Genomic DNA, 26318 nt, shown 5'->3' on the forward strand with positions numbered 1-26318 from the left:
AATTGATTTGCGCCCTCTACAATGTTTTAGGTTCGTTTGATAAGAAGCATAATTTTCCTATTTTTTTTTAAAGTAATTCTCTGTTGTAAGTCAGTTTCAAAATTATCTTTCTCTTTATTATATTGTCCATTGGTGCTGGTTATAACTCTGGCGATCTCTATAACTTTATCATCGTAAACATTATTTTTGTCAGACATGTGTCCTTACAGACAATTTGTACATTTAATGCATGATCTATAGCGGGTACATCTCGCACACAGTCTAGCACTTCACATACTGTAGATTGAATAGTATGTTGCAAGTTTGTCCCTTATAACAATATTTTACAAGTTTTGGTGTCCTTCTCTTTACTCTTTTCAGTGCCCATTGTCTCTTACCTGTATTATTGGTTGTCAGCTTGGTTTAATCGAGGCTTGCCATTTTGATTGTTGGCTGTCCGAGGCCATTCTCAACACTTCAATGAATAAGGGGAACGTACAACACTAGAACAACAGAAATTAGCATAATTAGCATAATCAAGAATACACATGGAAAATGTTCAAAACATTTTTCAAAAAATATGGCCTATACTCTCCTTTTCCTTCGTCTTCTTCTCTTTTCCTTCGTCTTCTTCTCCCCCTTTTCTCCTCCTTCTCTGGAGCCCTAGTGGTAGCAGGTGGTCGGGGTTGCTCCTCAGAGTCACCGTGTCCAGTGATGTCCAGATTTGGTCGACTTTCTTCATCCTTCACAAGTGTTCTCTTGACAGTGGCATTTATTCGTTCACAACTCCTTGACTTATGCCTTGTGGAATTCCAAATTGTGGAAAAACATCAGCAGTTAGGTGTTTGACTGCTTTCTTCTTTAAGTTCAGTTTGGTATTTCTGCAATTGCAACTTCACAGTAGTTAGTCCCCACTTTTTCTGTTCTTCAGTCTCCTTCTTTGTGTGTTGGTAGTAATGTTTGTTTAGGCTCCTCACTGAAGCAAGGGAGGGGCAGCTCAATCTCCAGGCAGCCAGTGCTGGCTTTCACATATCTCTGAGCCTCCTCAGACACTTGTTGCACAGTGCTGTGCACAGTCACATTGAACTGGTCGATGACGTAAATAAACATATCTACAACAGACTCAAAGACAGGGTTCAGCTGTTCCATATCCAGGGTGGACACTCGGTCTGCAATGTCCTTCACAGCAGTCACAACTCATCTGTATGCTGCGTTCACATTGGCCAAAAGACCATCCAGATAGTCAGAGTTGATGGAAACAACAAACTCTTGAGTTTTGTTTACAACCGCTTTCAGGGTCTCGCTGATCTTGACCAGCGTAGTATCCAGGCTCTCCATGTTGTTCACGAAGTCCACATTTGGTCAGAGATGCCTTTGCCAGTTATTTCGACATTGTCGATGATTTGACCAATGGTCATCACATGTCCGATTGGCATGCGCAGCTCCACGGTGCTAAAAGTGTCCACAAAAGCATTGTAGTAGTACTCCATGTTGTCATAGACAACTTGGATGGTGGTGCGAAGAACAGTAGCAATGCTGGTGGTCATATCCTTCAGAACAACAGGCAGGGTGGTCATCTCCTCAGAGCCAGGAAGACGGAACTGGGTCTCCCTGAGCACCTTGATGGCAGCATCCAGAAAAGCTTGGACATTTTTCTGGAACTCAACAATGAAGTTGCGGAAAAAGATGAAGAGCTGGCTGAGCTGGACGTCGTAGTTAATGTCAGTGTTGTAGGCCTCATTGATTCTGGCCACAATAGTGTCTCTCCACTCCAGCACATTGCTTATCAGTAGGTTGTTATCAGTGAAGCTTTACAGAGAGGACAGGACAGCAGGGGACTTGAACTCAAACAGCATAGCTTTGGGGGCCTCCATGTTGTAGGCCACCTGAAGAGTCATCCTATCACTGTCTTTGGGAGTGGAACACAGTACCAGGATGTCAACATCAGCATCTGTGTTGTCTTTATTCCAGCTTCATGACCTTTGCTTTTCTTTGATGTTTTACTGCTAGTTCTTTCTTCAAGAGTTGGATATATTCCCACAGCAGGTTCTCTCAGAAGTTCTTCCTTTAAGATCACCCCTTCTCCTTGTAGTAGTAATCACTTCTTGATTATGTCTTGAATGATGGACTGGTTTTCTCGAGCCTTCTTTGGAATCTGTTTCTTCGTGAAGTGCCTTATTTTTCCAGAACTCTATTAATTGGTTTAATGTGATTTAATTGGGACATTGTGATATTTTAGTATTTTGTTAAATTACCTTCTCAGCTGCTGTATAACAATTTGGATATTGCTTTGATTGAATTCAAGACGTAGAGTCTATGATTTTTATAGAATAAGTCACTATTTAATAAACGGTTTACTTAGATAGCGTGCGAAATCTATCTAGGAGTCAGCATTGCCTTATTATAGTTCTTAATTGAGATTATTTATTTTATTTATTTAATTTTTTATTATTATTATTATTTTTTTTAACAATCTTAATATTTTCTTAATTTTATTTATGCATTATTATTTATTTTATAAATTTAACAAGCTTAGTATTTTCTTAATAACAGTTTTATTTCACATTTATTAAGCATTTATCTATATCTTCTAATAACATCTAATGATATCAACTGTTTTCTAAATTCTTATTTATTTAGTCAATTTATTTATATGAATAACACTTTATAAGAACTATACCCCATCTGGCCACAACAAGATACAGTCACTAATAAATGCCATCCAATTTTATCCTAATTTAATCATTTCAACTGTCTTCTCTATTTTGTGTTTCAACATCCCAACTCGAGGTAGAGGCTGAAACAGGAGGATTTAAGGTCATGACCTTAGCGTTCCCTGTCAAACGCAAACACAACAATATAGCCATGACCAATATGGATCCTAAAGTTTAAAAGATAGCAATAAATGCAGCCAAAGTGTAAATAACACTTCCCTTCTTCTTTTAGATCTTTTAATATTTTAGTGATATTTGCTAAATTTGACGGACACTGTTTTAATTTTACAGTGGCAAGATAATTCATGTCCATTCTGGGTGTAACTCATTTGGACAGGTTCGTTTCCTTGAGATCTTATCATGTTGATAAAAATTGCTGCTAGCGTTACATATAGTTTTTTGGGTACCACATTTTTATGTAAACTTGATTAAAAGTTTTGTTTTCTTTTTAGTGTAAAGTTTAACCACTAAGTGTATTTTTTATAAAACTTGCTTTTTTTCTCTCTTCGTGCTAAGCCATAAACACGGAAATGATTAACTTTTTTCTAATCACACTTTACCTGATCAAAGTCTAAACTTGCTACTTATTATTAATTCCAGTGCTTTTTTTCTCTCTTCGTGCTAAGCCATAAACACGGAAATAATTACAAATTTTACATAGTATTAAAGTTATAACTTAATTAATTTCACACAACGTCCCAAAAAAAAAACATCACATTAATTTAGCATTAAACCAATTGACAGAAATTCTATGAAAAAAGGCCTCTGTCGTACCGTCTTTCTGGAGAGCTCGTTTTTGCGATGTCTTTCTCAGGCGTTCTGTGGAGGAGATGATTTGCCTGTGCCTCCAGGATTATCACGTCGGGGGTCACCAAACTGTCAGCTTTTCCCGGAGGCACACCGCAAACAAAAGTCCAGTAGGCTCAAGTAGATCCATAAACCAGGTTCTTTATTTCGGCACAGGCATCATTCAAACTGATTCAACATCATGATCTCTTCATCTCCTAATTTTACATCTCCAGAGTGGGCTCTATATACTAGTAGCACACGTCACATTCTCTTAATGATTAGCTTAGAATATACAGACATGTACATGTTATCTGGGTTCAATGAAGACAAAGTCAGCATGCTGATCTGGTCTTTCTTAAGAAACACACGTCTTGCACGTTTTGGTACAAAAATGCACATAGCACTTCCACGTCCATGTATGTTCCAAGTACATTATGACATCATCGTGCCACACTGGCACCCACAAAAACATACAGGTCAAAGTATAATATATCAAGTATAATAATATCATGTTACATGAAACATTAATCTCACAACCTGCACTGTTTTTTTTATTTTTATTAGTTATTTGTTTTGATTATTTATCTTTTTGTGCATTTTTCCATTCTCCTGCTCTTCTTTAACTTATGTTGCAACACTGGAATTTCCCCATTGTGGGTCCTCTTATCTTATTTACATGCAGATTGACCATTTTGTTTGTCTGTTTGCCTGCAGTTTCAGAATACCACAACAGGAGGCAGCAAACATCAACAGCTCTGTCAAAAGTGAGCGCGACGCGTGGGTGCAGGCCATCGACAAACTGTGCACAGACTGGAGAAGAAAATCAAACAAGAACACAGAAGGACCTAGAACTACACTTCGAAACACTAGCATAGCGGAGGAAGACGATAGCGAAACAGAGCAAGAACCGACTAGCGCAGTGGCTAATAACGGCACGGATGATGCTAATGCTAACTCAAATCCTATTTACAGTGTGATAGCTAAACTAGTACCAAAACCAGACGCGACTTCAGCTACTCCAGGCTCTCCAAAAGAATTACCACCAGATCGTAACGCCCTCTCTCCCTTTAGTCCTACCCCAGTCAACCAAAATGCTGTGCCAATGTCACCAAACATGTTCAAATCTCCTCTCAATTTTATACCACCATCCCCATTTAGTCCACATTCTAGTGTTATCCTTTCACCAGAATCCCCCACTTTTCCTTCACTGCCACTTCGATTAAGTGACTCGACAAATTCCTCCAGTGATTCGCACCTACAACATCCAGTTATACCATCGAGTCCTTCTTCTCTTCCTTCTCCTACTTCTTCTCCATCCTTCTTTCTCCCTACTCCTCCTCCATCCTTTGTTCCTCCTCCTCCTCAATTCTTTGCTCCTACTCCTCCTCCTATGCCCCCTCCCGTTCCTATAAAGGTAAAGACGCTGACCAGAGCGAATCTAACCAAGGCTTTCCACTGGGACGTGATTGGTCCAGACAAGGTAATATGTTTTTCTCATTTACGTAACTCTCCACTATAATTAATACCCCAGTTAAATGAGCCAAAGATATTCTTGTGCTTCAGCTTCCTGTTTATAGAGCTCAGGAGCATATTATTGCATTATATTTATTTAAATGCTTTCACCCATAAGGTTAGACCGGTATTGTATTGGTAAAATTGATCCCAAATGTATCAATTAAAAATGCACATCACTAGAGTTAAAGGGCCCAGATTACACTATTTTGTGATCTATTTTATAATGATGTTTCCTCATCACAAACAGACCTGGAGTTGTGTTTTGTTTCATTCACACATGTTTAACACACAAACCCTGTATATTGTACTGCATATAACACTCTGTTCCACCTTGTGATGTCATGTTGTGATATAGGAAGTGCTCCACTGTGTTTATAAACTTCATACATCTTCACTAGAATCATTTGGATCATTTCAGCCCTAGAATTGGCAATCTCTACTGAACAAAAGGTAAAAAATAGTTGTTAACTTGAAATCAGCTTCATGACATCACAAGGTGGAATGGAACATTTTTGCTCAAGCTTTGGAGATGTAGACAGAATAATAATAAAGAGTTACTCAACAACATTATGACATGACTTAAAGCTCACAAGGGTCAACTTTGTTTAATATAGCACCTTTAAACCCTATCACTGACAACGTGTTCAACCATTGCTCAAAAAACAATATAAAAATATAAATAAAAGCTGCTGTGGGGTCACATCTTATAATTACATGTATTACACTTATAAACTGTCTACTTTGAATATTTGTGAGTTTTCTTTTAATTTTAGCATATTTCTTAGTTAAACATAGGCTAACTGAAAATTATATAATGAGCGACAACATCATAAAAATTGAAGGCCTGTTGACCATTCAAAAGATACATTTTTAATAATGACCCAAATAGTGCCACATATCCTAATGTAATTTCCTCTTTGTGCAGGTCTCAAAGTCGTTCTGGGCTCAAAATGGAGGTAAGAAGATTGAAATCGACACACCGCGTTTGCTCGAACAGTTTTCTGTGACGAAAGCAGGAACCACACATGGGATCCAGGAGACCATCCCCACACAGAACATCATGCTGAACCACAAGGTCGCTCATAACTTCAGTAAGTACAGCTCGAAGCACGTGTTTTATTAAAGGTGTACTATGGAACTTTCTAGTGGGGGTCCGTTACCATGAGATGCTATTGCTTTGCATGGAATGTTCCTCACTATGGCATTAAATAAATCCACCAAAAATATTACTTAGTGGATCCTATATTACGCAGAATTGACCCTCATGTTGTAATGCTGTTACGTCCTCAAAAACAGACCTGGAGTTGTTTTTTGTTTCATTCATACATGTTTGAGTAACACTTAATAGTTTGTCTACATGTCCAAAGCTCAAAATGCTCTGTTCCACCTTGTGATGTCATGAAGTGATAGTTTTCAAGTTAACAGCTACATTTATCTTTAGTTCATTAGTCATTGGCAATTCCAGGACTGAAGTCATCCAAATGATTCCACTGAAGGTGTATGGAGTTTAAAAACACAGTGGAGCACTTCCTGTATTACCACATGACATCACAAGGTGGAACAGAGTGTTTTCTGTTTGAGAGAAGAACTCAGCGTAAATATGCAGGGTTTGTGTGTTAAACATGTTTGAATGAAACAAAACACAACTCCAGAAAATGGTGTAATATGCTGTTTCATGTTTTTCACAAGTCTAAGTCAATAATAATAATAATAATAATAATAATAATAATAATAATAATAATAATAATAATATAAAAATGAAAAATACACTTTTTTGTTGCTAGTGCTAGTACTACCTACCCTCTATTAGCATTGATACAAAATTCTGAGTTAACCTACATGTATTTGGATTAAAAGCATTTGCATTTTCAGAAAGTGCCTTGCATTAATGTGATGTACAAGTGTGTCGGTTGTCAGAGGGGCCAATGTTGCAGATTGGCAGTCTCACTTACATCAGTGTGTCCCAGGGCAGCTGTGGCTACATCAAAATTAAAATTTAACAAACATTTAACATTTAACAAAAATCAATCACATAAATTCAACAACTAAACTTTTTATTTTTTAATTTTTTTTATTGTTTCGCATCCAGCAGAGAGAGCAGCACTTACATGAGGCTGCATATAGATTCATATATTTGTGTGTGTGTTTGTGAAACTGCTTGTGACAGTATTTTTCAGTGGTTTGTTGGGTTGTGTGAGATTGGGCAGTTTTGCGTAGTATTACTCTGGTAGAGGAAGGAAATGTGGGATCGCTTTTAATAACTAAAGTGCTTTGGTTACTGTGAATGTCTATTTTGAGAACTGAAACTCTGGTCAATAGATTTTCTTGTGTTCTCACGCCTCTTCTAAATCAGTTGAGATGTTGTTGCATATGAGAAACAGTAGGTGGCAGTGTGTCTCTAGCCCGGCTGCTCTTTTCACTGTCAGTACAAGTGGATCATCCTCTGTACAAATCTCCTCATATATCTTTTCAAAATGGATTATGTCTTGTGCGTTTCAGCACCAGAGAATAGGTACTTTTGAGGGACTTTGTATAACTTCAAATATTATTAGTAAAGGGAACATAGGGAGAGCTGTAAATCAGAGTCAGACCAATGCATATTTTTGTGTGATATATTGCTATTCATACCACAATAACCTTAAAGTAGGATTATCCTAAAAAAACAGCAAAAAACTAAACAATTTTAAAAGCACAATATTGTTAAAAACTGGGGTTGATACTTTGCAGTGACATCACTCTGGGGGTGTCCTACATGTATCTCTACTGGTGGAATGTTCAGCCGAGTGTTACCATGGTGACAAAATGCACACTTTAGCAAACACTGTCAAAAACTTTTAAGATAGTCTGAAAACTCAAGGAAAACAAAATGTGATCAATACGAGTGTTCATGGTCCTGTTTCTGAATTTCAGCAAAAATGGTGAGTGGCTAACTGAAAAACTGTTATCTAATTCTAGCTAGCTTGTTTAACAGCACAAATCAGCTCACCTGTTGTAGTTCCAGCTAAATCAATTCTTTCTGGTCAGATTGTGTTGAAGGCTCAGATTAAGTCTAAATTGAGTAACAGAGCTTTAGACAGAGTAGTGCCTCCAGTTAGCTTCACACCTCCAGGGAATGTTGATGACATCAGCTAGAAAGTATCAATAAATAGCAGAATGAAACACTTTAGTACTGTAGTTAGTTAGTGTCATAGTTATATATTCAATCCTCTACATTTCAAATCTAGTACAGAAAAAAACTCCAAACTAAAACAAAAAAAGTTTAAATGAGAAATACTGACCTCCAACGAGTATTCCAATTGTTTCAGCTTTCATTTATTAAACTAAAGTCAACATATTAATTATCATGACAGGCCTACTCACACCCATAGGGAACTTTATCCTCTGCATTTGACCCATCCTTCAGTTCTGCTGCACGGGGCAATCTGTCTGGAGCACAGGGACCCATCTCCAGATCTTCAGATAATCTTGGTCAGGACTAGACCTGGAAGAGTTTACCTATGGTGGATGTTTTGGGCTGATGGGGGAAAGCGGAGTGCCAGATTTAGTCTCTGGTTTAGGTCCTGGTTTAGATGCTGGTCTAGTCCTGGTCTAGTTCTGGTCTAGTCCTGGTCTAGTCCTGGTCCAGTCCTGGTTGAAATCCTGGTCTAGTCCTGGTCTTGTCTTGGTCTAATCCTGGTTAGATACTGGTCTAGTCCTGTACCTTTATCACACAGATTTGATCAGCTGTGTGCAAAGTAGGTTTGTTATATTCAGATAAACAGTTTTATCAGTGTGTGGTTAAGTACATAAAACTGTGTTCATTGCCACCGTGAGGCAGTAAAACAGCCAACTGCTCAGGCCACACTCCACCTCACTGCTGTCCAAATACACAACGCTTTAACAGTATTCCTGCACTTATATTGTGATTTAAAACTGATCTTCTGTTCCTAAACATGCACATTTTTAAAGCCACAGTCTATAACCTTTTAGCCAAAACAGGACTAAAATAAAACCATGTTTTTTCAATTTGGTCAGTTTTCTTTATTGGACTAAAAGCATGCGTCCTTACTATGAGTGGGCTTGCATCTCCGCAAACCTGACTCTTCTTTGGTCTGGAGGAAGGACTTTTACTTCTTGTTTCCATGGAAATTTTGTTTATTTTGATATAATCTCCCACATTATGGCATAAAACATATCTAGTCCCACGAAGAATGTTCTGAAGTATAGTTTTAACTTTCTGTTTCATTATGAATCATGCAGGTGATGTGCCACCTTCAAAAAGTTACACCGTACCTTTAAGAATAAAGTAAAAAAAAAAAATCAAGAAATTATCATATATCATATATTATTAATTATTTAAATTAATATTTATACTTTAGGACCTGGAAACATGTTTTGAAGTACATGGGATTCTAACAGTTCATTTCAATCTTCTCTCAAACGTTAATGCTCCTGGTTGTGCTTAAAATGTGCAATTAATTAATAGAAAATAAATAATATTACTTCAAAAATTGCAATTTCACACTTTTTCAAACTCCCACAGCTCTGATTTCGCTCCAAACCTGGGCTGATATCGTTGTTTTTTCATCATTTTAATAATTACATTGGTTTTATTCTGCGCACGTCTTTGCAAAGTTTGAATTTTCAGATGAAATGCTAATATCTCCCCCATTATGCCCGCTCCAGCCTTGATGATATCTAGCTCATCGGATCATAGCGCGTTGCCGTGGATGTGCCTAGCTAACGAAGATGCTTATTTACCTGGAGAGCGGCGGTCGTTTGATGACTAAAATGTCGTTGTGCTAATTAAAAGAGCACCTGTGGCTTCCTCTGCCCAGTGGGAACGGATTTACAACGGACATGTGACTGCCAATCAATGCTGCGTCTGGTTTGTTTTTAAAGTCAAATAGGTCTAAATATACTACTACTATCATCACTACTACTACTACTACTACTACTATGATCCCCACTACTACCACGCATACTCACACTACTACAATGAGTGTGTGTATTTAGTTAGCTTGTCTAAAATTAGGTGTAAATATACTACTACTACTACTACTACTACTACTACTACTACTACTACTACTACTACTCAAACTCAGACTACCACAGGGAGCGTGTGAGAATCAATGCAGGATCAGTTTTGCTTGTTTAAAGTCAAATAGGTCTAAATATACTGCTACTAAATACTACTACTTCTGCTACTACAATTACTACTGGTTACACGGCAAGTGCCACTACTATTACACTTGTACTATAACCACTATTACGGTACTTGAACTCATACTACTGCAATGGACTGCCAATCAATGCATGGTCTGGTTTGTTTGTTTAAAGTGAAATTGGTGTAAATATACTACTACTACTACTACTACTACTACTACTACTATTACATTTATGAGTACCACTACTACTTGACCTTATACTTCTACAACAGATATTTTGTGTAACTGCCAATCAATTCTGGGTCTGATTTGCTTATTTAAAGTAAAATGGGTCTAAATATACTACTACTACTACTATCATCACTACTACTCAAACTAGTTCTAGAGTACCTTTGTGTGATAATGTACTAGAGTACCTTTGTGTGATAATGTACTAGAGTACCTTTGTGTGATAATGTACTAGAGTACCTTTGTGTGATAATGTTCTAGAGTACCTTTGTGTGATAATGTACTAGAGTACCTTTGTGTGATAATGTTCTAGAGTACCTTTGTGTGATAATGTTCTAGAGTACCTTTGTGTGATAATGTTCTAGAGGACCTTTGTGTGATAATGTTCTAGAGTACCTTTGTGTGATAATGTTCTAGAGTACCTTTGTGTGATAATGTACTAGAGTGCCTTTGTGTGATAATGTACTAGAGTACCTTTGTGTGATAATGTTTTAGAGTACCTTTGTGTGATAATGTACTAGAGTACCTTTGTGTGATAATGTTCTAGAGTACCTTTGTGTGATAATGTTCTAGAGTACCTTTGTGTGATAATGTTCTAGAGGACCTTTGTGTGATAATGTTCTAGAGTACCTTTGTGTGATAATGTTCTAGAGGACCTTTGTGTGATAATGTTCTAGAGTACCTTTGTGTGATAATGTTCTAGAGTACCTTTGTGTGATAATGTACTAGAGTGCCTTTGTGTGATAATGTACTAGAGTACCTTTGTGTGATAATGTTCTAGAGTACCTTTGTGTGATAATGTACTAGAGTACTTTTGTGTGATAATGTTCTAGAGTACCTTTGTGTGATAATGTACTAGAGTGCCTTTGTGTGATAATGTACTAGAGTACCTTTGTGTGATAATGCAGGTTTGCTTCTTTTACAGTAATTTGGGGAAAAAGGTTTTGACTACTCATTGATTGATAATACTACTACTGTAACTACTACTATAACTACTATTACTACTACTACTGCATGGCATAATTTGCCTGGTTTCATCTGTCGTTTTTGGATAAGAACCACCTTCATGGCAACAAAATATTTCAAAGTAGGTACAAGTATTACACAAAAAAAATCTATCTATTGTTAGTCCATGTAGTGTTTTTGTTACTACTACTATTACTAGAGCTGCTAGTACTAATGCTACTGCAAAAATCTAAACTACAAAGTGCACTTGTCTGTCCCTGTGCGCGGTGGGGGCTGGTTTAAAAAGGGAAATGGCCAATCTGTGTGTGTGCCAATCAATACAGGCCCTGATGTGATGGGTTTGGACGCTTATTCTACAAATATAAACCAAGCCAAGTTTTCATTACAGGGATAGAAAGGTAAAACGACCCACTAATGTTTGAAATAGATGTTTAAAGGGCCTGTATTTCATTGTTTTGTTTCATTCACACATGTTTCAGTAATCCTTTATTATTACTGTGTCTTCATCTCCAAAGCTCAAAATGTAATATGTAATGTAATATGGAACAAACAATACTATCTCCATGGTGACAAGCAGGTGAGTGGCCTTTAAGTTATGCATTATTGATATGTTGATGGGGATTAAGGAGTGGATTTAGCATTTGAAAGTGTGTGTTTGTACAGTTAGTATTAAAGGAGCTGTGTCTGATTTTTGCAGTCTTAAGAGAGTAAAAATAAATAAATAAAAACATAAATAAATAAACAAACAAACAAAAAAACAGTTTGCCGTGGTCCAAAGTTATTCCTTACTTACCTTACGCATTCTGAGCATGCTAATTATTCACCTTGATGAGTTTACAAGCATTTTTCACATAACTGAGCAGAGTTTTATCACAGTAGCAACAACTCTCATGCTAACAGCACACCTCCTGATTTTCGCAGATCCTGAAAAAGCTTAATTTTTGTCCAGGTGAGATTTGAGTTTTTCTTTTACTATGGGCCATACCTGGACGACTGAGGGATTACACAGACATAAAAAAAAGAAAATCTATTGTACTTGTGTCTGCTATATAGCTGTAAACTATGACACCTGTAGATCATTATGTTATAATTTGAACATTTTAAATCACAATATCCATCTAAAATAAATAAGTCCACTGCGGTGCCCAGTGGGAGCTGACATCGCCGTAAACATCAACACAACAAAGAGCCGGCCCCTCTTATGGGTAGTAGCAGATTTTTGACTACGTTATACTTTAGAATCCTACGTGTATCACCGATTAAGAAAATTTAATTAGTGAACAAATTAAATACAGAGCAGTGGCAGGTGTATGCTGGTGAAAACGGGGATCAATTGGCAATATGACATCTTGAAAATAAGCGATTAAACATGGCTCAAACGTGCACAGATCACTCCAAAAACATCTTAAAGAGGGTAAATGATAAGGGGAAACAACTATAACATAATTAAAAGCTCTGAAAAGTTGATTTTGCACAATAGCTTTAACAAACTAAACTTGTCACAATTACAATTTTCTTGCATCCAAAATCTCACATTATTATGACATGATTATTGTATTTTTTTTCCAACAACACTGGCTTCAACTTGACGTTAATGCAAACAGGAAAATGGCATCTGTGGATTTTGTGACTGATTAAGAAAGATCCCTTTGAACCTCTCCATCTCTTAAGAATTAACTGTCAAATGAGCAGCTTTTATGTCCTGGATGAGCAGTGTGGACGTGTTTTAATCCGTTTTGTTTTGATTTTTTGTTTTTCCATAGATATTTTCCTGAAGAGCTTCCCCGTGGGTCCAGGCGAGCTGAAGGAAAGACTGTTCATAGTAAAAACGGAGGACGGAGGCTTGTCCGACGAGCACATCACAGCGCTCAGAAGGTACGCACAGAAACCTAGCTAGTTTGCTAATGCTAGTTTGTGTTCACTGTCTACAGAAACACGCAGACGTCAAAAAGGATGTGCGCGGCTAATGTTTTTGTATAAGGACAGTAATATGGAGCTTTTTTCAATCTCCTACTGTATTTATTTAACAGTATCTATATCAAAACTTACAAAAATCTGTTGCAGAGCCCACGCATTATTTGTTTGTGTGAGAATCAGGTGGTGTGCGGTTAGCATGGTGATTCCAATCCGCTCCAAGTTTATTTGTACAGCACAAACAGGGCAGTTTCCACATAATAGTAATATAAAAGAGACATTTAGGTCTAAAAGTCAGCAGAATTGTGTTTCGGACAAATGGAACTAATAAAAACAATAAATACTAGAAAAAAAAAAATATATATATATATATATATTCAAAAATAAAAGACACAGAGGACTTAAAACACTCCACTATCAAGACTGTTCAGACTCAACTACTACTACTACTACTACTACTACTAGTACTATTACTATTTCTAAGCTACTACTACTACTACAACTACTACTATATTTGTGTCATCCAAAATCCTGCAGCTTATTTGTATGCGCTGTGTACGGTGTCTCGTAGAGGTCAAAAAGTGAGTGAGTTGTGAGCGCTGATGTTTTTTTTGCTACCAGGGACAGAAACGCTCCATGTTTTTGAAAATATTCCAGTATGCAAGACCTCCATGCTGCAGTTTCACTTTGAAGGCAGTTTAAATGGACACAGAATTATGCATTCGTCCCAACTGTTGACCTTTCCTCAAAGTTTGCTTTATTTAAAGGGACATATTATGTAAAATTGACTTTGATGAGGTTTTAACTGTGTTATAATTATGTTATGTCAGATTTAGCTTATTTAAAGTCGTATTTTCATTTGATATTTTCATACATGGATATGTCTTCTTTGAAAGTTATGTGGTAAGATTTGGGCTTGTTGAAATACTTCTGTTCACTTCTATACTTCTGTCATGGGAGTACTATTGCGGGATTGCGGGAATTCCTTTCTAAACCTTTAGTGCAATAACTATCAAGTTCTACAGTTTTTATCCCAGCTCTGACTATGCTGTAGTTTTCCTTGAGTAAGACACTTCACTGACCCTGAGTGAATGGTGGAAATTAATGTTTATAGTGCTTTTGAGAAGCTTGTCATGCTTAAAATGGCAATTATTATATATATATTTATACTGCTGTTTGAAATGTATGACAAAAACACAATGGGCACAGTAGCTCAACTGATAGTGTGTTTGTCCACTGACCCAAAAGTTGGCGGTTTGAATCCCAATCTCACCCGCCTCACCGCCAGTGTCTGTGCACACTAGTGTATGAATGTGTGTGTGAATGTGTGTTTGAATGGGTGAGTGGAGTGCTTTGAGTGACCGTTACTATCTACTTTTATCCTCAAATTGGTCAGTTACAATTTTCAATTATACAAAACAATAGTCAGATTTCATTCTCCATAGTCTGAACTCAGAACCACACGTTTAACTGACAGAGGATTGGCTATAGACCTTTCCATTAAAAAGACCCAAACTGATCACTGGCCGTTATGAATGACTGAATCTCGAATAACATTTAATTAATACCACATCCTTACCTCCGCCCCTTGTTGTGTCGAACTACACACTGTCCACTTCACAGAGCAGAATCCTGAACCTTTTAACAGAGCAGCTTAGTAATAAAACTTTCATCTTGGCGGTTATTTATGGAGATGGACACTATTGACAGGGCCTCAGGAGGACTAGGGCCAGGTAAAGTAGTCCTCCATGTCACTGGGCTTCACACGACATCACAACATTCTATAGGGAAATAATATTTAATAATACAGATGGAGGCAGCTAGAATGAATATGGGGCGACAGTAGCTCAGTTGATAGAGTTTTGACAGGTTGTAATTCCAGCTCCCACAAATAAATACTGTTGTTGTGTCCTTGGGCAATACACTTAACCCACCCATTAAAGTGGAACCAAACACTAAATCAACCCTTGTTGCTCCTGGTGTTTGAATAGCGTTATCTATTGTTCCTAGTACTTTTTGGGGAGGATTTTTTGTCCAAACTATGTCATTTTGAAGCTCCATGTTCACTATGCTGCCTCCAGTGGTCAGAGCAATTTCAAGCACTACGTGACATCACACAGGACTGCCATTTGTGACTGCCCTCCCTCATTTGGCAGTGTGACATCACATCTAGGGTCTGAAAACCACCAATACCTGAAATTTCCTCAGCCACTGACCTGCAACACTGTCCTCCAGATCTAATAGTGGACCTTATTTATTCCATATGAAAAAAAGTAATATATATTTTAACACAGCACACATAGCAAGGGCTAAAGGAGTACAGTGTTGAAAGGGACCACTCCCAACAAATACTGAAATATTGATGGGTGCATGGCGTCTCCAGTGGCACAGAGCTGGTCTCATGAAAAAGTGAATGGTTTTGGTTGAAACCGAGAAAAAGAAGGGTAAGTACAGAAGGAAGTACAGTTTAAGACGGGTTCAGACTGAGTGCAGCAGAATGGAGAAGATGGCCTCACTTTTACACTGCAAAAAGAGTTTAAAACAAACCTATTCTGCAAAATCAACTTTTCAGCTTTTAAAAATGTTATAGTTGTCTGCCTTTTTCAAGTACCCAGTCAAAGTTGTATTTAGACTAAAAAGAACAGAGCTCCTTGGGACTCCAATCTGCTGTAAACCTCCATCTCAAAGTCACTAGCCACTTCTTTGAAGATGGTAAGGTTCAGATTTTAGCCAGAGAAAAGAAATGGTTTGAGTTGGAATTAAGGAGGCAATTTTTGTTAGGAAAGTGAATCCATCTTTGAACAGAAATGGAGGCCTTAGACATCATTTATGTCCTATTTATCCATCCAGACATGTAGCCCATTAGACCTAGCCATAAAACAGAAACTATAAACCAATAGGTGTGTTAGCTTCAGTGTAGTTAGCTCCTCCCTTCAGACAGATATAAGGCAGTGTCCACCAGTAATCTGACCAGAACTGAAGAAGCAGCCTGGAAATGTCTTCACTCTGAAGTTTTTCCCCATCTGACAGATTTTAAATTCTTTTATCATGGATCATAACTATAATCTTTATTCTCCTGTATTCAAGACGTCATTGCTCTGATCTACCCCCATTTCACCGCCACAGGTACACACTCACCGATTTATACGACATATTCCTTCTATCCTTGTGTTTGCTTTATACTCTACAACACCTGTGGATCATTATCGTATAATTTGGACATTTTAAATTGCAATATTCATCTAAAACAAATACTCAAACAGAAGACTCAACTGACTTCTATGTCAGAAAACCGCGGGACACAGTGGAAGCTGATGTTGCCAAACAAAGAGCCGTGGAGCTGCCTCCTATGGTCAGCTGCAGATCACACTAGCGAGTAACGGATTTTTGTTCATTTACATTTTTTTTTCCATCTACATACGCAACACTGCTGAATCCTACATGTATCACTGATTAAGAAAATAAAATTGGAGAATGAATTAAGTACATCACAGTGGGTGTACACGGTGGCGGTGAAAACGAGGTTGATCGGCAATATGGCGTCTTGAAAATAAGCAATTGTGATTGTTCAAACATGCATGAATCACTTCAACAACTTCAAGAGGGTAAATGAGAAAGGAAACAACTATAACACGGTTAAAATCTCTGAAAAGTCCATTTTATATAATAGGTCTGCTTTAATCAGTGATACGTGTAGGATTCTGAAGCGTATCCATTTTGGCACAAATGTAAAAAGCTGCTCGCTAGTGTGACCCGCAGCTATCCCTAGGAGGTGCCGACACCACGCAGCGCTTTGTTGTGATGTTTACTGCAATTTACCGCAAAGAGGCTGGCGGGAATTGGCTCCCATTGGTTCAGCAATTTTGCTACTTGGAAGGGAGTGGACTTGTCTCCTTCATTGAGTAGTTTTAGATCTGTAATGTGATTTAAAATGTCCAAAATATAACATAATGATCCAGATTATAGCAGGCACTAGCACAATATGTTTTCTTTAAAGGTCCTGTATTACACAAAATGGCCTCTTATGAGATTTACGTCATGTTGTAATGTTGTTGCCTCCTCAAAAACAAACCTGGAGTTGTGTTTTGTTTCAATCACACATGTTTGAGTAACACTTTATTACTAGTCTGTTTACATCTCCAAAGCTCAAAATGCTCTGTTCCACCTTGTGATGTCATGAAGCGGTAGTTTTCAAGTTAACAGCTACATTTTAGTTTGATTGATTCATGCATGTTTGAGTAATCCTTGTCGATTGTCCTGTATTTGACGCTTGAGTGCTCGGAAAATTCCTGTTTTCACTTACCCCCTATCCCCGCCCACTTCTTTGTACTTGCTTGCGATTAAGTACATAAAGTTTAGACTCTGACTCAGTTGTGAAGGGTTTGAAAATGCCACGTAGTCAACAGAAACAATAGAAAACATGTAAATGAAATCAGTTGTTACAGTGAAATGACACCAGTGAAGTACCATCAGTTCTGCAGTTTTTTATAAGTATTTGTGATTTATAGTAATCAAAATGTATGTAACAGTACCTAGGAAAAAAGTATATTAAAATAATGGCTGATGATTTTGAAAAATATTTGAGAGTTAGGGATATTGTGGTTTATCCCAAGCAAAATTGCCGCTACACAAAATTAGTTGTACAGTCAAACTCGCTTGGCTTCCGTCTCTCTGTAACATCTGTGCTATAGAGAAGAGAAAGTACATGAGGGGACAGTGGTCAAAAAGGGAAAAACTGATCAATAATTTAAAACGGGACTAAAAGTGCGAGGGTGCCATATGTGTGTTTACGTTTATGTCCCATCTCCGGCATTTCAAATACTGTACAGCACTCAACCAAAACAAAAATCAAAAAGTATAAAGTATAAACTAGATTTCATTGCTCTGACATTTGTGTTTGTTTATTCATAAGTTAGATAAAAAAAAAAAAAAAAAACCCCAACAACACACACACACAACATGGATAACTCATGTTTTTCAATGTAGTGAATTCTAAATGGAGTACAGTCAAGGCTTATTGATACTTTGCAGCTAAAATCATCAACATCTCCTGAGGACGTGATGCTAACTGTACGCACTGCTCTGTCTGAAGCTCTGTAACTCAAATTAGACTATAATCTGAGCTTTATTTTAACACAAATGTGAAAGAAAGAATTGACTTAGATGAAAATGTGTTTAAATAAAAAAAAAGTTATATTCAGACTACCTTCAAGCTTTTTGTTGGCAGTGTTTGCTAATGTGTGCTGTGTGTTACCATGGAAACTGCTGAACATTCCTCCATAGACATACATGCAGAACTTCTCAGTGTGATGTCACCACAAAGTATCAATAGTACGCAGTATTCAGGCTTTAAAAGGTCCATATTACTCTATTTTCTGATCTATGTTATACTGTTATTTCCTCATCCTAAACAGACCTGGAGTTGTGTTTTGTTTTATTCATGTACTGATTTATTAGGCTGTATACATCACCAAACGCTCTGTTCCACCTTGTGATGTCAGGAGCTGGTAGTTAGCAGCTACCCTTTACCTTTAGTTCAGTAGAGATCGGCAATTCCAGGGCTGAAATCATCAAAATGATTCTAGTGAAGGTTAAAAACACAGTGGAGCACTTCCTGTATAACCATATGAACTCACAAGGTGGAACAGAGTGTTTTCAGTTTGAGAGAAGAACTCAGCCTAAATATACAGGGTTTGTGTGTTAAACTTGTGTGAATGAAACAAAACACAACTCCAGGTCTGTTTGTGATGAGGAAACAACAGTATAATATAGAACAAAAAATAGTGTAATATAGTCCCTTTAGTAAGCAGTTTGTTGGATATCTGAAAAAAAACAAAAAAAACAAAAAAAAAACATGTCTAAATATCTAAAAACTGCCTGCAGACTGATCCTGTCTCTTTGGAGCCTTCACATTTTTACCTCTAAAAAACTGAACGTGCTGTACACTCTGAAAGCATGAAGGTCCTCCATTAAAAATGGTTACTTTTGCTTATTATGGTGATACTAAGACTAATTACTCTGGACTTGTCAAAGGCACAGAACGCTTAATGGGATTTTAGTTTGGAGAATAGGCAAAACTCTATTTTAGCTGCTGACCAGAGAATAAGGCAAAATAAGGCAAAGTCATAATAAAGTCTGGTATTGTCTTTTTAGGGAGGGAGTTTTAACTTCTGCAAAGTGAAAAACAGTGGGAAAAAGAGAGACCTCAGGACAGAGCCACTCTCATGGACTAAACCAGGACTAAACCAGGACTGAACCAGGACTGAACTAGGACTGAACCGGGACTAAACCAGGACTGAACCAGGACTGAACCGGGACTAAACCGGGACTGAACCAGGACTAAACCAGGACTGAACCGGGACTAAACCAGGACTGAACCGGGACTGAACCAGGACTAAACCGGGACTAAACCAGGACTGAACCGGGAGTGAACCAGGACTGAACCAGGACTGAACCAGGACTGAACCAGGACTAAACCAGGACTAAACCAGGACTGAACCAGGACTAAACCAGGACTGAACCAGGACTAAACCAGGACTGGACCAAGACAGAACCAGGACTAAACCCTGACTAACCCAGGACTAACCCAGGACTGAACCAGGGCAGACAGGCTGTAGCGGAGTCCAGGGGTGACACAGATAAAAATATAATATGTGAATTATTTTCTCTGTTTTTAGATATGTGCCGACCATTGACGATGTGGAGATGTACAAATCTCACAAGGGCCCAGTGGCGGAGCTGCACGTGGTGGACCAGTACATGATGGAGGTGGGTTTCACTTAGAGACAGAGGAGAGGCTGATGGGCAGTGACAGCAGCAGAGCAGGCCTGGGTCACTGCAAGTGTAAAATGAACCACTGTACATCAGGGCATCTAGAGGAATACGTATTTCTACTGGACTCTAAAACTAGTGCTAAAAAGTTCAAAATGTAAATGAATCTATTGCAGAAAAATAACAATTAGATTTTTCTCTCAAAAACATTATGGCATCTCAATATAATTATGCAAAACAGAATTTTAACCAGGAGTTCTGCAAGATCGACTCTGCAAAAACAAAATGCTAAATACATCACTTTATATTAACTTGAATGCATTTCATTATTACACACAAAATTTAAATACTAACTAAAATACTCACTTTACAGTTTATATAAAATGCAGTTTATAGTTTTTAGCATATTCATGGGCCCTGGACCTTTTTCCTGTAATGGAAATAAGCCTGTCATGATAATTACTATATCCACTAATCGTTCAGTATATGAAACCTGGAAAAATATATTATGAATAGTCCCTTTTATGGCTACTCATTGGTATATTATGTAATTTATTTGTTGCAGCTCATGTATTTTAATGAAACAGTCCATTTTAAAATGTTTGGATTACTGGGATTACTTGCATAATTTAAATCTCAAATAGTGGCACAAAGTAGTTTCAAAATGATCATTTATCACAATATTTCTGTGGAGTGATATGTCGTCCTTCAAAATGTGTTCATCGTGACAGGTCTAAATGGAAAAGAACTTTTGATTTTTCTAAATATTTTGTTTTATATTGTTGCTTTGCTATGGCAACGGCCCTAATCTTTCATCATTCATAAAACCAGGATACACTTTTTGACTTTTTGTCTGTCATGTAAATGGGGGTACATGGACCACAATTTGGTAACCGAGTAATCCATAGATATTTGCTGGGAAAGTGTGACTTATCCCTATCCATATTTTAGGTGGGGTTACTCGGGGGTCCCTGTCTGAGGTGGAACTGTGTTAATACAATGCACTTACCTCCTCCCCTCACTGTTTAAAGTGTCAGCGTTTTCACCTCCTCCACAGTCTCACTCTACACCAGCAGCACCTCAGCAGACGCTCTGTTTAAGTTTTATTTTATTTTATTTTTATTTTATTTATATAGCACATTTAAATACAACTTAAGCTACCCAAAGTGCTTCACATAAAAAGTCAACTCATATAAAAAGTTTGCCCTGAGCACACACCTGCTCTGGCTCAGTCCTCTTCCGTGCAGGGTTGCCAGATATTCAGAGAGAAACAAGCAGGAAGTCTTTGAAAAAAAGCCCAAAACAAGTGACCGCTGTGTGTCAGAGCTGAGCGAGCGCTAATGAGATGCATGTATATTTATTTGCGTATTTAACATCGAATGGATTTAAAACATGTATAGCCATTTCAGACAAAATTATGTTATATTATGATGTGAAAACTTTACTGCATAACAAGCTGGTCGCAGGCTTGCAAAACAGCTTTAAAGCCTCTTGAATCAATGTATAAATGTGCGCTAAAGATTCATGACAAAAAATCCAGACAGTATCACCACTGTCAGATCCTCTCTAAATATGATTTTCTAAACTTTAATAATCTGTTAATATATGCAAACATCTGTCTACTTTTTAAAATTATTCATGGTATTGCTAGTCCTCCTCTAAGAAGGTTTGTCTCACTGAGCTCAGAAAAAACAACTCGAGTCACTAGGGCGACCTCTAGAGGAGAGTGCAGCGTTCCAAAACGTAGGACTTCTTTTGCTAAATCGCCTTTCTCGATTGTTGCTGTGAGTCAGTGGAATAGTTTGCCGAATGAGATTATAGCATGCACAAGTTTTCAAAGGTTTGCACAGGTGACAAAGGAATGGCTAATATCAAAGCAAATTTGCACTCATTAGTGAATGTGTATGAAAGAAAGAGTATCTACATATTTGAAAGTGTTTGTGTGTGTGAATAACTTGGTATGGAAGTGTGTGTGTGAGCTGAATGTTTTTAGAAATGTCATATTTGAATGTGAGATGTGTTGTATTTGATATATGTATCATAGATTTACGGGTTTCTCATCCATCTACACCAAACTTATTTTCACTAAACATCAGCCTGTCCAGGGACTACAGGTGGAAATTAGTATTTATGCTATAACCTGGCACCAGACATCTCTCCTGTTTTCTAAGGTCAATGTAATGTTGTGCACTGTCCCTGTTTCAAATAAAAGCATACATACCATAAAAGTACCACTGAGGAGTAAGTCCAAGAAAACGCAACCCAAGAAAAAAAAAGAATTTGAATGAATGGATATAATTTTCTCCAAAAATATCAAACTCTCTCTCTCTATTCTGCATAAAAACTGCTAATCCTGTAGTTTATATCTGTACAAACATGTTCTGAAATGTGATCCTTGTATTAGTTGTCAGTGCAGATTTCAGTCTTTTTGTCAATTCTTCTAGACGTGTTTAAAATGTGAACGTTGAACAGGAACCTATTATATATAAACATGGAAACCCAACATGTGTGTGAGGTTCATGTAATACAAACGCATAGGACACAAGAGCAGCCCACAACCCCTTTAAGGAGCATTTGATGTCTCTCATTAATGTTCATATCTCATTTTACGAACACAATAGCAAAATAAAAATACCAGGGTAACGTAGAGTGGGTTAATATGAACATTTTAACACAAAAATGACAAGTCTGACCGCAGCAGTTACAGAGAGAGGGGACACAGTTTTTAAATAAAAAAATTTATTGGAACCATGCTCACTTCCTATTTAGGCAGCTGTTCTATTATGTATACAGTCTATGGCAAAGAGACTATTTTGAAATTATTATTATGTAGACTAAACTCAATACAGGTATCTCAATTTTTTTAGTGGCCTGATAATAAAAAAATCACCTGTTATTTCTGTAATCACTCTGAAACGTGCTTAAACGTTCCTGCAGACGTCTGGGTTGAGCTTCAAGTATTGCTTTAAAAGTGATTGGAGTGAGTGCAGAAATAACAAATGATACCATAAATTATACCAACTCTTTTTGATTTTTGTTTATTTATCAACTTTTGGTAGCTTCTTGTCGTATCATAACTGATACTTTCTCAATATTGAAATGTGCACTATACACTCACCTAAAGGATTATTAGGAACACCTGTTCAATTTCTCCTTAATGCAATTATCTAATCAACCAATCACATGGCAGTTACTTCAGTGCATTTAGGGGTGTGGTCCTGGTCAAGACAATCTCCTGAACTACAAACTGAATGTCAGAATGGGAAAGAAAGGTGATTTAAGCAATTTTGAGCGTGGCATGGTTGTTGGTGCCAGACGGGCCGGTCTGAGTATTTCACAATCTGCTCAGTTACTGGGATTTTCATGCACAACCATTTCTAGGGTTTACAAAGAATGGTGTGAAAAGGGAAAAACATCCAGTATGTGGCAGTCCTGTGGGCGAAAATGCCTTGTTGATGCTAGAGATCAGAGGAGAATGGGCCGAGTGATTCAAGCTGATAGAAGATCAACGTTGACTGAAATAACCACTCGTTACAACCGAGGAATGCAGCAAACTATTTGTGAAGCCACAACACGCACAACCTTGAGGCGGATGGGCTACAACAGCAGAAGACCCCACCGGGCACCACTCATCTCGACTACAAATAGGAAAAAGAGGCTACAATTTGCACGAGCTCACCAACACTGGACAGTTGAAGACTGGAAAAATGTTGCCTGGTCTGATGAGTCTCGATTTCTGTTGAGACATTCAAATGGTAGAGTCAGAATTTGGCGTAAACAGAATGAGAACATGGATCCATCATGCCTTGTTACCACTGTGCAGGCTGGTGGTGGTGGTGTAATGGTGTGGGGGATGTTTTCTTGGCACACTTTAGGTCCCTTAGTGCCAATTGGGCATCGTTTAAATGCCACGGGCTACCTGAACATTGTTTCTGACCATGTCCATCCCTTCATGACCACCATGTACCCATCCTCTGATGCTACTTCCAGCAGGATAATGCACCATGTCATAAAGCTCCAATCATTTCAAATTGGTTTTTTGAACATGACAATGAGTTCACTGAACTACAATGGCCCCCACAGTCACCAGATCTCAACCCGATAGAGCATCTTTGGGATGTGGTGGAACGGGAGCTTCGTGCCCTGGATGTGCGTCCCACAAATCTCCATCAACTGCAAGATGCTCCTGTCAATATGGGCCAACATTTATAAAGAATGAATCAGCACCTTGTTGAATCAATGCCACGTAGAATTAAGGCAGTTCTGAAGGCGAAAGGGGTCAAACACTGTATTAGTATGGTGTTCCTAATAATCCTTCCGGTGAGTGTATTTTTTCACGTAGAGGGTCTGCTACGTGCTTCTCACCATGGAGATGTTATTGATTTGCCTAAAATGATCCACAATACTGCATTAAAACTTATCTATCCTGTATTTTTTTACTGGTGAAAAAATACCTTGGAAAACACTTGAACACTAACAATAAAAAACTGTAATTTAAGAAATGCAAAACAGTTTAAGTGGAATGCCTTACTGCGGATCATAATGGCAAAGCAATAACATCTCCATGGAGACAAGTAAACCCTTAAGAAACCCATATCAACAGGGTAAATACAGCTAACTTTATGCTTGCAATTGTTCATAAAAACAACCCCAAATGTACCAGATAAAAGGTCTTATTCATGTTAAAAGCTCTGCGCGGCCATTTTGCGTAATGTGTTCTCTCTCCTTGGAGACTTGTTCAATGACTGAATAAAACAGTGACCTTAAACTGCTTTTATGATTCATCAGAAATGCTCCGTTTGGTAATTTGATTATAAGAGTTTTTACATATTCCGCAGGCTTTTTCTGCTGGCTTTTTCATGTGCACAAGTGCCCACAGAAAAGTACTGATAAAAAATGTAAGGTCCAATATTTGAGAAAAGACCAAAATATCACCTGCTAAACTAATACAGGAATTCTGTAAATCTGAGGACATGCTGGGCTAAAACTAAAGCTTTAGCAGATTTTATACAGAAAGAGAATACACCCTTTTTCAAAACTGTGGTCACCGGTGAATCTCAGTTAGTTCAGATGTGCATGATTGACAGGTGGTTTAGCCAATCAGAGATGCACATGGCCCATCTGGATCAAAACAAATATTGCTGCTTACGAGGAAAAAAGAAAGGAAAAAATACTCACTTTGTTCAAAATGATGGGTGACCAATGAGCTCCTTCGTTTCACATCTGTTACTGAAATAAACTATTCTGACTGGACTACTGTTAAAAGTATAGAAAATCTGACCCTAATCAATACTAAAACTAGTATCAAAACTAGACAGTAATTTAAGCAAGTATTGGTACTGAAACTGGATACAATTGGACATTTCCTGAACAATTTAATCTTGAGTTTTATCAGAACTGGTGTAAGACCACATGGTAATAAACACATATTATAATTTTTTCGTGTTTAAAGTTACAGTATTGTCAAAAATCGAGTTTTTAAAATTATAATTTGGGTATCAAAATGTCTTGTATCGAGTGTCAAGTCTATTTTTTAGTATCAAAATTGAGTTTTTAGTATTTTGACAACACTAGATTGGATGATACTGTGGAGGATGTAGGGATCTGACCATAAAATAAAGAAGTATATCTGTATAAAGAAGTGAATTAAGTGAGTGTGTCAAATGAAGCTCATCGAGGCTCGTGGTTATAAGGGTGAATTTGGAGCCGAGTTCCATATTTGGAATTCTGAGCGCAAGTATCATAGCAAAGAGCCAATGCGGAGCGAGGCTGTTGAAGGTTAAGCTATGGATCAAACTAATATCCCTCTGTATAAAAAAGGTAGGTCCAGTCAGGAAAGATGATACCTTCATAATTGTAGCCTTTGCCGTTCAAATTCTTGCAGCTGTAGTTTGGACTCTTCTTCGGGGAAATGTTGTTTTGTAAAGCATGCGCGTGTACCATACAGTTTTAGAGAAAGCATTATACAAAAAAAAAAATCTCATCCGTTTTGCACAGAAAAGCCAGTAAACACCTGAGAATGCAATTGCGTTAAACCCGGTGACTAACATTACAACAATTTTAGCCTGGAAGGAATCAAATTAGCACCGTTTGCTTGGTGTTAGCATCAGTGAAATCTGCTAAGCCTTCATTAGAAATTCAAAAATGTGTTCAGAAATCAGAGGAGCAAAGAGGTGATATGTCCTGGGAACTGTAAATAACACACAGATTAGATGTTTTAAATGGGCCAGGTTCACAGTAACAGCCTAAATATCCCATATTTTAAAGCTACACTGTGTAACTTTTCAGTTGGAGG

General features: G+C 37.7%; 1 protein-coding gene across 1 annotated transcript in view; it reads left to right on the top strand.

Moving 5' to 3' along the window:
* LOC117374001 (uncharacterized) overlaps nt 1-26318 on the top strand; it is a 65794-nt gene that overhangs the window by 11335 nt on the left and 28141 nt on the right. Inside the window, exons 7-10 of the mRNA XM_033970135.2 lie at nt 4197-4962; nt 5923-6088; nt 13102-13213; nt 19930-20020. Of these exons, the coding sequence (XP_033826026.1) occupies nt 4197-4962; nt 5923-6088; nt 13102-13213; nt 19930-20020 (1135 nt within the window). The remainder of the gene's footprint in view (nt 1-4196; nt 4963-5922; nt 6089-13101; nt 13214-19929; nt 20021-26318) is intronic.

This window comes from Periophthalmus magnuspinnatus, chromosome 7 (genome assembly GCF_009829125.3).
Source record: "Periophthalmus magnuspinnatus isolate fPerMag1 chromosome 7, fPerMag1.2.pri, whole genome shotgun sequence".
In the NCBI taxonomy this organism is placed as follows: domain Eukaryota; kingdom Metazoa; phylum Chordata; class Actinopteri; order Gobiiformes; family Gobiidae; genus Periophthalmus; species Periophthalmus magnuspinnatus.